At 36.0% G+C, this 17,121-nt stretch overlaps 1 protein-coding gene across 2 annotated transcripts in view; it reads left to right on the top strand.

The window, feature by feature from the left end:
- LOC117471715 (glypican-6-like) overlaps positions 1–17,121 on the top strand; it is a 132,137-nt gene that overhangs the window by 54,173 nt on the left and 60,843 nt on the right. For both annotated transcript variants that reach the window (XM_034116909.1, XM_034116910.1), the window contains exon 3: positions 10,631–11,022. In XM_034116909.1, the coding sequence (XP_033972800.1) occupies positions 10,631–11,022 (392 nt within the window). The remainder of the gene's footprint in view (positions 1–10,630; positions 11,023–17,121) is intronic.

The following is a 17,121-nucleotide window of genomic DNA, read 5'->3' on the forward strand; positions in this document are numbered from 1 at the left end:
TACATGTTGTTGGGTTCAGTTTACTCTATAGCAATGCATTGTATTTCATATTCTCAATTTAGATTTTAAAATCTTAAAATAAAAAGTAACCAATTCATTCTAGTTTGGAAAGAAAATATATATTGTTTGGCGAATTGTAGTTAAGGGTTAAGTACATTACTACTACGTTTCCATATAAATCTGGTTACACACATGTCAACACACATTATATGTTATGTTGTTGTGAAAGAAAGTATTCTGCTTGCAGAGTAATCTGAAAATCATAATTGTTCAAATACAAACTGTTAAAGCACCACCTTTTACCTACAACCAGTTTCTCGATTCTCCATCCACATTTACAGCATTGATGACAAAGCAGGGTGATTCGTCTTCTGACTTATCATGTCATTTATCCCTGTAATCGGTCATTAACTCCAAGAGAGTGTTAAAGAAAATCAAGACTAATGTTAAACCACAGTGATGTATATGTAGCTAGATCTCTAATGTAGTTAACCACCGTATGTACTATACACTTAACCAGAAACAGGAACATAATGTAATTGAAGATAAATCCTGTACTGGTGTTGACAGTGTCACTGGAATTACAAATCATTGCTTGGCTTCAGGAGCCTGTTTAACATACAGCATTTGTTATTTCTATCATGTAGCTTCTCTACATCTCTAGCCACAACAAATTCAAAGTAAAAACTCTCTTATTAAAGTATTTCGGTGATTTGTCCTGTCACTGAAACATACCATTGTTCTTCCTCTATGGGGGGTTTAGCAGTGTTCATTTAATTTAGGGTACAGACAACAGACTTTAATGACAGCAGTTCTTCATGTGAGAAACAACAGCACATGCCTGGCTTCACAATAAACAAGAGTGTGAATCTTCCCGTTAACTGTGCTTGTGAGTACATAAACCTAAACTTGTACTTCTATTTCAATTGTACTTTCTTAGCTTTTTCACCTTAGTTGGGTATGTGATTAAATTCCGTCATTACGCTTTATTCGAAGCAAATCATCTTTCAAATAACTTACAAATCTGCAAAGCAAACTGGCATCGATATCCACTCATCCTTTATTTACAGAGCCAGATGGTAAGTTTGGACACTATCCGTATCTTCCAATACAACAGATGCTGCATTTTGAAATGTCTCTGTTTTGGGTGGCTGGCTGTGAGCCATTCTGTCTAAAAGCCCATTATCCAAGGCAAATAAGTGACCCCCCTCTGATGTTATCGCAGAGCATCAAGTACAGCCAGAGTTATTTCTTTGAGAATAGAGAATTGTCAGCTCTCTGCATGAAAGTCTTCCACACACTCAACCTTTCTCCCAGAGATTTCAGCAGAGATTCACTTAGCTGTCAGAAAACAATTGCTCTTTGTCAAAGGCATTGGCATGGTGCAAGTTTAATTTTAAAGATGTTTTAAATGAGCTGCCACTGTGTGATTGATGGGCTGTGTGAGACTTGCCTCCGTTCCTCCATCCTACAATAGAGGTCTTTAATTACGACCCCTTTGTATGGATGCTGTCAGCTCCAGTGTGATATGCATCATGTATGCGGGGGAGAATGGATTTTACCACCTGGTTGCCCGCTCCGTACAGTATCATTGAACACAATGTCATCAGTTGAAAATGCATTGTCATCAAAGAAGAGTGATTTTGCCTGTTTATCAAGGCCTTTGGTATTCATGTATTCACTCATCTGTTTGCTCCCACTTAGAGTTTAAAGTGAATTTGATTTTGATTGATGAACAATCATGCATGAACTGACCTACCATTTAATCAATATCTCTTTGTTATGCATTTTCCACACAAGCAATTAATGTAAAACTTGCTGAGCAACACAAGGAACTAAAATGTAAGCACTCGGAAAGCATACAGTACTTAGAAAACCTTCAGCTGTCAAAGTTCAGATCCTTTTTTCTTTTGTAGATATTTGTTTAGCCAGAGAGTGCCTTTATTGAAAATATAATGTTGAGAGTGGGAGAAAGAGGGGATGACATTGCCTGAAAAGTCCACCGATACCACTATGGGCTGCCAGCTCTTACCACCGAAGAATCCAGTGGCCCTAAAGTTCAGTTTATTTGTTATGACTTGTTTATGAAGTTAATACAAAAAAAGCAGCATATGTGTTTGTCCAGTAAATATAAGGCATAAATGATATTTTGTTATCCTCTTATATTGGTTCTTGCACACAGCAAACACAGAAAAATAAGAAAACCATTTGTGGGGTTCAGGAAACGTGTACTGACAGTCAAGTCTGTTCTTACCCATCTGAGTGTGTTGATGAATTGCTTTTTTCCATCAAGCATCTACACTCATTGAATTGTAAAGTTCACCACAATAGCCGAATACAACCAGATTTATTGAGGAGAGGCAACAAATACATTCATACATTTAAATGCATGCTACCACCTCAAGCTCATATCCAGGGAACTGAAAATAACATGTCAGGGTGTTCTCTGTAACTCCAAAAATAAAAAATAGTCTCAAAGGAACAAACCAGAACATGATCAGTGTTGGAGAGATTGTGGTCACATGTCTATTTGTCACCTAATGGACATATGACCACCATTTTTTGTGAGTGTCTTAATATTTTTCTTATTAAAAAATATGTTATATGTTGTAATATTTAACAATTCTGACATGCCACTTAAAATTCTGGCAAAACTGGAAATCCTTTTCTGATCTGAAATGGGTTCCCTTTTGTTTATTTGTTTTCAGTTCCAGGCCAACATAATGAATTCAAGCTTGATGTACTCACCTACCTGCTGCAAAAAGCTTAAAAGAAAGAAAGTGGTCATTTATTGTTGTTGATTTTTTGGTCGTATTTATTCTGGAATTGTCAATCCTAACCTAGAGTCTCAAAGTCCTGGATTCAGAGGAAGGTGAGAGATCCTGCAGTGCGTCACTTTCTTCCCCCCCAGTCTGATCTGGTTTGTTCCCTTGAGTGCATCATCTGGTAAAAAATGTCAGAGCTGAGACGGACCCAGTATCTGTTTGGGAGATCACAATGGTCTCTTCTCCTGGGGTCTTTCACATTCCTCTGCATTGCAGTTTTACACTTTTTTGGACGTCGAGATAATTTTTCCTTAGTTTTCTGAAAGGATATAATGCAATTTTACCCCCACTGTGTTCTCCTGTCATATGTTGTTCTTTTGTGAGGCAGTAAAGCCTCCGCTGATGCTTCATAGATCTTAGACACCTGAAGCTCTTTTTTGTTTCTTTCATCGATGCCTTGATGGTCCTCTTGATTATAAATGTGGATGTTCTCCACTGTCTAATGGGATGTGTTTCCTCCAGTGTCATTAGGATATGGTAATTCATGATAATTAGGTTTTGTTACCAAGCTTTCCATTAATGAACGATTGGGATTCATCAACATCAACATGGATGTGGTTGAAAACAGATGTTTCTAAAGGCTTAATGAATCAGGTCAGATTATTTAGTCAGGATGTTCGCATGTGTATAAACCATGTAGCATTTTATCAGAAAATGTGACTCTCTGTGTATCTACACTGTATTTTCTGGTGTACTTTCTAATATTGCTTTTTGAAATACAGACACTATATGCATTTAGTTAGGGTAACAGTAAGTGTGTCTAAGAAAATCACACGTGATTCTCAGAAAACCCCAATATTCAGTAAGGTATAATATGTACTGAAGTGGTTTATTATAATACTGTTGTGTTTTATAACTGTTATTTTTGTTATTTCTCCCTTTACCAATGTTTCTTTTGAATTTATTAATAAGACAGAGTTAAGTGATTATTTTTGTTCTGTCTTTTCCCACAAAATTGGTCGCTAAACTGAAAAACAAAAACATTTATGAAAATATTTTTGCTTTGACTGCAGCTTCATTTTGTGTCCAAGGGGAGAAAGAAACTTACGGCAGCCAGTAATGAGGAAGCCCACAATTGTGTTCTAGTTACAATTTCCTTTCATGCATCTTCATTATGTAATCCAAATCTCACGAGGGAGTGGGGGCCGAATTTTCAAAACATTGGCAACATATTTATGATAAATATGTTGCACCGTTTGTAAAAAAGGATATAATAACTTTAACGCATTTGATAATAACTGTTGCTGACCATGCACACTATTGTAACAACATTTCATTTTGGTTTTCGAAAAATATCCATAAATAGATGAAAGACAGAGCCAAAACATATTTAAGGACTGCTTGTCAACACTGTTCAGCGTAACAGACAGGGCAGAAGACAAAATTATCATAATTGGCTGAAGACACACAAACACACACATACACACACACACACACACACACACACACACACACACACACACACACACACACACACACTCATTTTGTTGTATCTTGTGCAGGTAATGAATATTTGCGAGAACTGAACAAAACAAACCTGCAGTGATTTCAAGTATTATTATTAGTGCTTGCATTAAATTGTGAATGACAATGAGATGGAAATGACCTGAGACTCTTTTAGTACCCGGTGCACACTGCTAACATTTTCTGGGGGTCTTTCAAAAAGGAATCACATAATAAAACATCCATCCTTTATATAAAGTGTGGCAGCACTGTGAAATAAAATCATGTCATTTATTTTTAAAGTTTTTCTGTAATATAAAACTAACTTTTATGAGTAAAAATCACTTTCTTTGTTAATTATATACAAATATATAGAAGATAGTGTTGCTGTTATATATCATCTCTACTTTCTATTTGTTAATCTTTGTGTGCAGAGAACCACTAAAATGAATGCCAGACTACATCAGAAATAAAAAGAAGCAGAAAGAAAAAAAAAAGATTGGTGCAAGATGGAAATATAATCATATTTGTATTGTAATATCCCTGTTACACACAAAACCGTTTGTTTTCAGTGTGTAAGGTTTTCAGCATCTCAAACATCAGGGGTAACATCTGATGATTCTTTACAATCAAATACTAAGGTATTTGCGTGATATGTTAATGACACTGACACTATTGCCCTCTCCACTTAAACATCAAGCTAAATCGGGGGAAGAAAATAGTAACCAATAGTAAACTAACGTTACTCCATTCATGTAGAATAATACACTGAACAAAGCAGTGAATGAAATGTGATTTCTTTGTGTTCAACCTGTAATGTGAGACGCTAACCGTGTCTGTAAGAGGATCTGCATCACAGGGTCAGGACTCAGGACTGTGGTGACGTGCTAGTCCAGCACAATTTACTGGTCAACCTTGAAGGTCACCGATAACGGCCCATCAATGTTGCTGACACCCTGATTTAAATAAAGAGAGAGAAGAGTGGTGTATTTCTATGATATAAATGTTTAAATGTTTTAATTGAACAAGACTGAAGCCTCCAGTGTGCTCAGTTGTGAGCTGTCTCATTTCCCCCTTGGCTGTAAGAATCAGCAGCAGTTACTGCAATCTGAAATCCTACTTTTCCCACAGTTCATAAGTACTCCAGTGGTGAGAAGCAGGATGCTCCACTTGTAAACTTGCAGTTCAAGTGTTTCAAAATGTTTTCCCACTTTGACATATTTGAGAATTATCCATGTGGCTGTCAACAAGCTGTAGAATATAGAGATTTAAAGAATATAGCAATTCAAGTTTGACTAATAAAAGCCCTTTTTGATTGTAGTGGCACATATTAGCCTGTGCAATTTTAGTAGAAATAAAGTGATTGTGTCTTCTTCACATATCAATATTTCAGGTATTTGTGAATCAGAATCTAGATTATGCAAGGAAAGATGTTTAATAATCTGATTTATATTCATTTTTTTATATGATGTTTTACATCTTCTGGCAATAAGACAGACCATGCAACGCCTCTCTGACTTCATTAAAATTGCAATCATTACCAGGCTATAAAATATAAGATGTTATAATATCCAGCTAAGCTTTGTACAATGATTACCCTCTGGACATTCATGACTGCTGGACCATTAATTGAAAATTGGTCTTAATTAACCGCACAAAAAATTAGAGATGCCATTGTTTGAGCCAATAAAATTAGTTTTCAAGCAATGTGAATTGAAATGAATGGGAGAGTAGGTCTTTTCTTTCTTCTTTGGATAAAGTGTTATTATCAGAGATACAGAAAGGTCACCTTTATTAATCATCATAATTATTTACAGTAATTAGGCCAGATATCAAAGGAGCACTTTGTAACTGCTCTCAGAGAAAATTGATTCTTCATGCTCGAAATGACTTCAAGGGTACTAACACGTTTTATATAATATATGCAGTTTGAAAATAACAAAGTCCGACCTCAATCACGAGTGGCAATAATGTGGTTGTTCACCAAATCACACATTTTATGTTGAATATTAAGCTTTGTATTTAATCTGCTTCCCTTGTAACAAATGTAAAGGTGGCTTGATGATGGATGATAAAAACAATGATTGTAAGATATATGTATACAACAGCTTTGTGTTAAAACTACGCAGAAGCCAACAGTAATGGACTCAAAATAACTAAGTAACTCACTACAATAAATCAATACAACCAAAAGTTTTAGAAAAAAGGGAAACCTGAATGCTACAAACTGTTTTTGAACAATGGTCAACACATTCAAGGTCAGACTGAGTTATTGTAAAATACAGCTTTATGTTTATTTAGAGACTGAAAGAAGGTGTAGTCTTCTTTGTTTTTTTACACAATGAACTTGCAGACTTTTAAAATGTAAGCTGGGTTTCGTGCATTGCCTAACACTTCATTCCAACATACATTTGGCCATTTCATTATTCTTAATGTTTAAGATGAGCCAAGTTAGCAAACTATTCCACAATTGTGCAATATGTATTTTGTATATATTTAAAATGTAGTTCAATAAGCCAACAAGGACATATTTAGCTAAATCTCTAACAGAGATAGCACAGACATTGGAGCCCTCTCTTTTTCTGCCATTTTCTTGCAACATCCATATTGCCTTATCCTATTTATTCTGATTTGTAGGATTTTCATTACTTAAGGGACGTGGATGATACATGTATTGTGTCAGTTAGCATACACCCATTTATCGACATGTTGCCAAGTATTAAGACCCTAAAGGCTGAATAGCTGAATGTTATCCAAGGTCAATAACTCTCACTGATAATACTTTGGAAAATATATATTTTGGCCAGCAGAGAGCAATTCCCTCTTCATGAGTTGGCAAGCTGTAATCTGAAGTTCTGAGAACATTATGTTTTCTAGTTGGAAGACATTGAACTCAGATAGAGACCCAACAGTTGTGCAAGAGAAGAATGGTGATCATTTCAGTGTACTCGCTTTTTCAGTTCAAGAAGTCTTGAATTCATATTATATAACCTTACACTTTGGGGAATGCTAGTTAAGCAGTAGACTTGTTTGTAAACACACACACACACACACACACGCACACACACACACACACACACACACACACACACACACACACACACACACACACACACACACACACACGCACACCTTCAATGATGCAACAAATACTAAAAGTGTTGCTCTTCACACTTTCAACAATGCCATTGTTATTGCATGCTCAAAAGTGGGGTGAAAGACATTCACAAATGGAAAGTGTTACTAGTTTCAAGAATCCTACAGCAAAGATCCCAAAAAAAAAAGATTTATTCTGTTGTTTCAGCAATTGACCAATGATTTCATTCAAAATGATTTGGATTGGAAAATCAATAACCACAATTCAATTACAAAGCCACAGCTGACTCAGCCAGAAATAAACCTAGAAATAATGTTGTCAGTCACTACTGGCTTGTACCTGCCTGCTTGTAAAATATTATCAAAGCCATAACTTTATTATGTTAAATGATCTAATTATATTCTATGACCACATTAGCTTCAGACTTTTGAAGAATTGTGTCTGATCTTTTCATAATGACCTCTCATTTAATTTTTTGGTGAGTCAAATAGTGTGTTTACAAATGTGTGAGCTCAGAATTTAATTCCCAGCACAATTTATCTCCAACCAGTCTTATATAACTGGTTAATTCCTTACATTAATTTATCATCTTACATCAACTATGCATACAGGAAATACTGTCCAAATATGTTTTTATTCAACCATTCAATACATATTGAGGTTTCACTTTAATTTGTCACAACATCTCAGATTGAATTCTAGTGTTCAGGAATGTATGTATGATTTGACTAATCTAACTTACACTCTACAACAGTAGTATGAATAATATTGTATTTCTTTGGTTTTGTAATGTGAATTATCCTGAGAGCTACTTGAGTGCTAACACAGATACTAAATTGAATGCTTAATACACACGGGCTTACGTGTCCTTGATTCGGGAAATGAAAAAGTCCCTGCAGGCTTTTAATATTTAACCAAATGTGGGTGTAATGGCAGGTCATTCAGTTGCAAAGAAACTAGACTGGGTGACTAGGGGCTGGTCTTATTCATTTTTAAGGTGTAAACATTCTGTGCTATTTTAATATATATAGAAAAAGGGATTGGCTAATCAAATTGAAAAAAGGGTCAAAGGCAGCGTTATAGCATGAACTGTAATTCCCTGCAGTGTTTGAAGTGGTGGGAAAACGAAACCTCTGGTTGTACATTAGCATGTAGAGCCAGAGGATATGCTTATGTACATTTCAGTTAGTTTCTCTGGCACTTGAGCTGGTGGTTTCGCACACGCTGCAGAACAGTGGATTATCATGCAGAGTTCACAGTTTGAGTCTTGAACCCAGCTGCAGTACCAGTGTTTTGTTATTCCACTTGACATGTAGTCGGAAGTTCATTTCAACATTGCCTTATCCCGTTAAAAAAGAAGACATTATGTCAAAATTAATGAATATCATTAAAGGAATCTCACGGTGAAGTCCGAGTAAACTGAATGAGGTCATGAGTTGTTGTATAAGTTATCCATACTTATTTTTACATATTCAAAATGTACCAGCATTATATGGTTTTGTTAAATGTGTGGTATAGTTGACAATTTGGAATTGTTTCATGATTGCATATATCTATCAACCACATCAGGGATGTTAAAATCAAAGAAAATGAATAATAAATGTAACTACTACTCTATTTGTGTTCCTTTCTTACTTCACTGGACCTCAAATGTACTTTTATTGAGTATTTAAAATGACCTCAACTCATCCTGAATCAATTATTAAATATGAAAAGAAATAGTCCTGAAATGTTAATCTTGACATTCTTGCAATCAAAGATTCTGCTGCATTTTTTATGATTTGAATCTGTCTAAAACTGATTCTTGTATTCCTTCAATATATACAGTTTAAGGCGCCGTCACTGTGAACGAAATAGGCTACATGTGAACTGATTCATGTTCATCATGGTTTAGTAATATTATCACAGCGGGATTATGTATTTGTAGATGTAGATATAAACCATGCAGTGTGTGACAGCTATCATTAACAATGCAAAGACAGACAGAATACCCAACAAGGAGAAGAGTCCCCGTATGGTTTGTTAGCAAGCAGGAAACGTAAAATGAAGGGAGGAGAAATATTTAGTATTTGTGCCTGAAAATGATATGATCTTCCCAACCTTTACCCCTGTGCACTGAGACACATGGGATCCTGTGTGTTCGATTCAGTGAAACTGCAGTCGTGTTAAGTTACTGCTGATGAAAACGCAACATTTCCTGATTTTGCAGCTTCATAAAATAAGCTTTTAAGATAACAAATTAACAGGGAACCTTAATTGTGGATAATTTATTGGACATTAAAAGTGTTTTTTTTACCTCTGTAAAGCCAATCCTTGACCATCAGTCACAACAATCTATCAGCCCGCTGCTTTTAACCATCATTGACTTGAGACAGGACCATCATCTGTTAAACCCCCACCTCAAGCACGTTGCCTGTTAAATGAAGATTCCAAACCGAGGTAGGCCAAGCAAGCAGAATTGTAGAAAAGGGCTTTAGTGGCCTTTTTTTCTAAAAAGGGGGAGAAATGTCATGTTCAAAATGTTGGTAAGCTCTACAGTCTGATGTTCGACATTCAGTAGCCTACCACAGAGGTTGGCAGTCAACAGAACTGAAATATCAGTTCATCTTTAAGGAAAGTTCGAAGACATTTGTTATAAAGTTTTCTTTTTTAATGACGTTACACAAGGTGTGGGCTGAATCAATAATTAAGTATAATAGGTCTGCTTGTCACACGGTGAATTATGGTATGTTACGTTTCACATACTCTTCTGACAATACAAAGCCATTGAAGTATTTTTCAAACACAACATTCAAAAATAGGCTCATAGGCCAACTACCTTGGTGGACAGATAAATTGTTTCCGGGAGGAACTGATGCATCTGGCAATAACGGTGGGTGCTCAGAATGATAAGGTATGGTGTCTATGCCTAGAAATTATGAATATATTGTTACAGTATGCAAGCAGAACCTTTACATTAATCATTCATGATTCTTGTGGCCCATTACTTCTCCTATTAAATTATTAATGCTTTGGACCAACTTTTTTCACATAATCAAGTACTTATTGTTGGCTGCTATAGATTGCTTCTATATATGCAAAGAGAGCCATAAAATGAGACATAAAAGTACAACAACAGACACTTCATTACATTAAACCAGGCTTTTGTGCTTTGAAAGCCTATTATCTGGTTTATATTGCAGGACATACTGTAAATATCAGCACATTGACCCAGCTGTTTGTCTTCTCTACCCCTCCCTTATATCCCCAAATCATCCATCCATAGAGTTTTTCTTGGAGCTGCTGGACAATTCTGAGAAGTCTCTCAACAGTATGTTCACACGGACGTACGGGAAGTTGTACATGCAGAACTCTGAGGTGTTCCAGGATCTGTTCACTGAGCTCAAGCGCTACTACACGGGGGGCAACGTCAACCTGGAGGAGATGCTCAATGACTTCTGGTCCAGGCTGCTGGAGCGCATGTTCCAGTTACTCAACTCCCAGTACCACTTCACAGACGACTACCTGGAGTGCGTCAGTAAATACACAGATCAGCTGAAGCCCTTTGGAGATGTGCCCAGGAGGCTGAAGGCCCAGGTCACCAGGGCCTTCATCGCTGCACGGACATTTGTCCAGGGGCTAATGGTGGGCCGGGAGGTTGCCAACAGGGTCGCCAAGGTGAGTTACATTTTATTTTCCTAGCTGTTTGTTGTGTGGCTTTGTGATCCGGTGCTGTTGGGCAGTGTTGTATTTTCAGATGTTGTATACAGTTCTGCAAATAGCTTTTAAGAAGATCTGTCTCTTCTATAACGTGATTGTTTTTAAAGATTTAAATCATTCTATTCCTTCCTTGGTGTTTTTTCTAATTGAGAAATATGGTTTTTGGATTTAAACATTCATATAATGCTCTTTTCTTCTGTACTGTATCAAAGTATGGGCACAGTACCAATGGTATATCCACCTTCAACTTTTTATTCATCTGCATTATTCATACTTTCATTGTTTGAAATCTCTTCACTGGACTTTTCCTGGATTGGATTAGTTGCATCTGAATGATTTAATAAAAGCCCAGAATTATATAAACAATATGTTGGTTCCATATGAGGATTTTTTTGAAGATGCACTTGATCTCTGGTTATGAGTTACAGAACCAGATTGTTTTTCACAGTACACAGTGTCTAGTAGGCTCATTTCAGAAGAAGCAACCGCAGAGAGTAAAGCTTTGCAAAAGAGTGAAGATTAAAGCATATATCCCCCGAGATTGGTAATGCGGTTTTGTTTGCTGTTTTTCTATTTGCTATTCTCATTGTGTTACTTTTTGGACATTGCTTTTTAGGAAATCTAGTGACATTTTTAATGGTGACAAATAAATAAGGCAATATAAAATGTTTTTTCTTTCCTGTTGCTCATAGTTTGTTTTGAGAAATTGGTTGATTTGATTCTGAAAATATATGTTTTTAGAGCATTATCAAACACTGCAGATTAGAAATGTGTTTTCCAAGGCTTAGCGGATATGTTTTCTAATTCCATGTTAAACACAGTAAGTTACGCAACAGTTTTTCATCGACGTCTAAACTGTAAAAATTATATAACCAAAGCTGTTTACTTTTGGTTGTGCAATGCATTGCTCAGCTTTATGAAATAGATGCAAGAACTGGCAAACATGATAAAACTGGTAGGCAGACTTATTTATGGCCAAATTTCATCATCAAAAATATATACAACATGAATGTTTTATACAGATTGGGTTTCCTGGGACACTGAGCAAAAATAAGGGATGGATTTTTAAGTTATGATATCATAACTTTGATATATGAACACAAATATTTGTTGCATGAGAAAAAATATAGTTGTAATTAATCTACTGTATATCAACAATGATTTGTCCTTATTCATTCACTTGGTGATTATATTGCAGTAGACCAATTGATATCCTATGAAATGTGAGATTCCTTATCTCAGTTTCTCAGACTCTATGGTAATGTTTTACAAAATGTCTTGTTTGATCTGAGCAATAGTCTAAAACCCAATGTTATTTTATTTACATGATTATATACTTTAACTATTGATTCATCAAAATATTTGCTAATTATTTGATCAGCAGTTCAATCAACAATACAGAGAATATTAACACTTTTTCCGTCAACAATTTCTGTAACTTGTACTTTTGAGACCCTTTCCAAAATGATCTTTTAAAAATAATGGCCTTACTACACCAGAAGTAAAGTGTTGAATTTAGTGTTGAAACTGTAGAAATAATTGTATGTGTCAACAACACATGAATTGAAATGGAATTATGTTAGCGCAATTTAACGCACAAGGACAGGCTACATTCAAATACATAATTTAGTTTTTCTCTCGTCCCTAGACCGGACATTTAGCCATTTCCAACTTTGATTGTGTCTGAAATTGAACCATCAGCTTGATATACTATCAGCCTCCTGCCACCCACTGTCCTCACACAATTCTGGATCATTGTTGGAATTTACGTCATGATGCCATATACTTCCCGCCGAACACTGCTGCGGTATATCATCACTGAAGAGTCAATCATATTCAATTGGTTTGTTATTGTCTTGCCACTGAGCTTGCCGTCCACTGTCCCTCAGTGGCATTTCAGCCATTTCCGATAAAGATTTAAAATTAGCACCTCTATACATCTGTCCTCGGCTTTCAAATGCAACCTCACTCTGGATCAAATCGAATATTCCTTGCTTCCTCATCAATTATGAAGTGGAGCCAGGAAACGCTGTGGTGTTGTTGAAGGCTGTCAGGATAGTGAACCACCATAGAACTGAAGGTGAAGAGTTGCTTGACATGACAAATCACCTTGACCTAAGAATCACCCTGCATTCTTGCTGCTTTCAGCGACAGAAAGCCACTTGCATCTCCCTCAAAACAGCCTTAGAGTACAAACCAATTTCTCACTTCTTAGGTGTAAACACACAGCTCTATATAAAGCACTTTCTGTTCAATTTTACATCCAATAACAACTGAGATGTATGTACTTTTTGCTGGAACGCTACATTTGTGCAGTGTTATAGCTGCAATTACTCTGGAAATCACTTTTTTGCAGTTTTTTTTAGAAATCATATCATCATCAATCATCAAGAGCAAATAGTAGTTAGATTTGTGTTAAAATATACTATTACTCCACTTCAAGTTAAAGTCCAGCCATTTGAAAACAAAAGTATTTACAGGTAATTTTTATCAATGGTAAAAGGACTAAATATGCAAAATGTATGTTCTCCCTATAGACAACTACTTCTCCAGCCCCAAGTTGTCAAATGTGAGGCTTTTCTCTGATTTAAATCCTTTCATAGAAAATGAGTGTGGACTGTTGGTTGGACAAAACAGTAGAATTGAGGCATCACATTGACATCTGTATTAAAATGTAAAATATTTTATAAATATTATTGCTGGATTAATAACTGTTAATGGATTTTGGATCAATCTCATCACACATTTTTTCTAGTATTGAAGAAGGCCCAGGAGTCATGAAATAAAAACAACCTGAGGGAAAGCCTGAAGGGAATTTCCTCATATTTGGTACAATGGTCCACTTGGACAGATAAACTGGCCATAACTCAATAATTAATATGCTAATTATAATTTCACAGAATAGGATAACATAATGATGTGATAACATTTTGGAAAGTAATGAATGTAAACTCCAACTTGACTGGTTGGTAAAGGCATTCAAAACCTCGAGACGATAATTCTAGTATTTTTTGGCACTTAAAGGACTTCTTATCCATGTCCACTTAGAAGAGTGGAGATTGAGATTGAAAGATTCTTTTTGACCTTGGATCACCTGACCTTCTTTTTTGACCTTCTACTGCTGCCAATTTTCTGAACAATTATATTTTATCTCATTAATTATACATAAGGCACCTTTGGGGTCTGCATCAATCAAAAATATTCTCAGTTTCTTTTCCCCTTTCACCATAACCATTTTAACGGAAAGGTACATCTTCAAAACTACAACATCCATTTCATTATTTTAATTTAGGAAGTTAAATGTCCACATGTCAAATGTCCTTGGGCAAGATACTGAACCTCAATGTGCTCCCAATTCCACAACCATCAGTGTGTGAGAGTGCCTGAATGAGCATTAGACTAGATCCTGATGAGCAGTTTGGTCCCCTAGTATGACAACCCCACCATCAGTGAAAGAATGTGTGTGTGAATTGGAAAATGTTGGCATGTCAGTGGTGGGAAAACTAGAAAGGAACTATAGACATGAACGTTTCTTTAATATTTACTAACCAATGAGAAAAGGTATAACAAGGTGCATAAAATATGATCTTTTACCCACCATTTATATAACAAATTCATAATGTACATCGCCCATGGTGAGTGGCTCTAACAAGGTACCGTCAAGGCTCTTACTCAAATATCCAAATCAGCCGTGAAATCCAGAGATTTTCAAATGACAAAATGTGCCTTTATATTAATGTTTAAACCATCTGTCTGTTCAATTTTCCATGTTACTTTTAAACAGGATGGTGCACTGAGGATGATGAGCCATACATAATTACTGCTAACAGACGGCTCTGCATGCAGTCAAGTCGGAACAGGAGAGATATCATTCCATAAAATGAGATTTAACTCGACTTGCACTGAACAGTTTCCCGCACCCCAATCCTGGATTAAGAGCCAAATCTCTTTGGATTACAGTTTATGATGACCATTAAGAGTTTTATCCTGGGGGTACTTAAAACACAGTCCAACCACATTAAGACCTGCTCAGAGAAGATTGCAGGGATTTGGACCTTTTGAAAGGTTTTGAGTTCAGGCATTTGGAGCACTTATATCTGACGCTGCATGTTCACAGGAAGCCAGACTGGTCCATGATGCATATTTAGTTCTGATGTTGTAAGTATGTAAGGTATTTTGTACTGAGGGATTTGTTTTCTTGATGGCTTACACTGTCATGTTGATCTCATTATACACTCATGTCCTACCATGAACTGTCAGATAATTTGACATTAAGCTTCACGGCAGTTTCTAATCTTTACACAACATATACCTTAGATTACTGCTCTGCCGGAAATAGTCTATTCTAACATTTGATAAATACCACAACCAATGTGGTTTTCATCGTTTGTTTTCTTTGCTGTTTAATGTATTCAAAGCCATATGGCATTTTAACGCACTTACTGTCAAAGCAAATCAGTAAAACGCATTCAACACTTAATAATAAATGCTCAGACAGCAGTGTCACACAAAGTCGGTACTTTGCATTTTTTAACAAAACTAGTTTGAAAGCTAGTAAATGGTTTGATCGCATTTGTTCGATGGCCAAACTGCCAAACACGAGGCTTTCAATTCGTAGTACTTCAAACAAAAGGAGACTTAACGCTGATTACCTCCACTTCTTATTACAGTTTATCATTAACACCCTACAATTATAGTTTTCAAACAATATATATAATCAAATCAAATCACTGTATATATAAAGTTTCAAACACATTCACAGATACAATCAGGAAAACATATATATACATTAAATTAGAGTAGTGGCATTTAAGATTGCAATATATATTCTCTCTGTGGGCGGCGGTGAATGTACCGAGAAATGGATCAGATGAGTGAAAGCAGAATGCAAAGAGGTGACCGGTGGAAACACTGTCACACTTATTCATTATGGCAACGGCCAGTGGGTTAACCTGATCACTCACGGAGAACATTTACTACGAACTGGGACTAAAGTGATGAAACGCCTAAAGATGGCTTACATTGCATAATTTTATATATTCACTTTTGTGGTACTAAACTCTGCCAAAAAGCTAGTAACTGCATGAGTATTGTATGAACAAATAGCTGTGTCTCAATTCCATTATACATGCCAAGTGTATGTAGTATACTGTATACTAATGTACTGAATCAGTAGACTCTCTTTTCTGTTTTCAAAAATCAAAAACTGTAACCTTGAATTACAAACTTTAGCCATAGAAAGCAAAATGTTTCTTTTGGTGATGTATTATTATAGATTCTGCAGATGTCCCACCACTGCCTGCAGTTTATCTTAATTGTACTGCAGCTGTGAACAGCTTCCTTTGTGCAATACATTGTGGCAGACAATAGGGTTAATTTAAAAGCACTTTTCACACATTTTTCATTTTACTCTGCACTTAAAGGTGGGGTAGGTAAGTTTGAGAAACCGGCTCGAGATACACTTTTTGTTATATTCCATGGAATGCTCTTAACATCCCGATAGTAATGAATATCTTAAGTGCTTTGACAAAAAATCCATAAAAAAAATGTCATCTTTGGAAGCCGTAATACTGTAAAAAGCACGACCAATCATTTTAGCCGGCCCGGCTAAAATAATTGGATGGCCTACCTGCCTGTCAGCCTTCCATCTGTGCACAAACTTATCTCGTGCCCTCATTGGTCATGTGCGCGTTCGTGTGTATTGGAGGAGGAGCTCTGTAAGGAAGTGGCAGATTTTCTCCGGTTGTGTATTTTCAAATTCTACCGATCTCGAGCCGGTTTCTCAAACTTACCTACCCCACCTTTAAATGAAAGGAAATAGTGTTTCAAATGTATTTTTGCTAAAATAATATAATAGAAAAATATACATAATATATAACAAGAGGTAGCAGTTCAATCGTTATACTGTAGTGGTCACATTCAGCCAATAATTTATGGGTTGTGTTTTTTTGCTGTCAGCTGTCAAGTCATCATATTTTGTTAAAATAACTGTTCAAACATAGCTGGTATACCATACTCAAAAGGATAAAGCACATTATCATGAGTTATTTTTCCTTT

Source organism: Trematomus bernacchii, unplaced genomic scaffold, assembly GCF_902827165.1.
Source record: "Trematomus bernacchii unplaced genomic scaffold, fTreBer1.1, whole genome shotgun sequence".
Classification (NCBI taxonomy): Eukaryota; Metazoa; Chordata; class Actinopteri; order Perciformes; family Nototheniidae; genus Trematomus; species Trematomus bernacchii.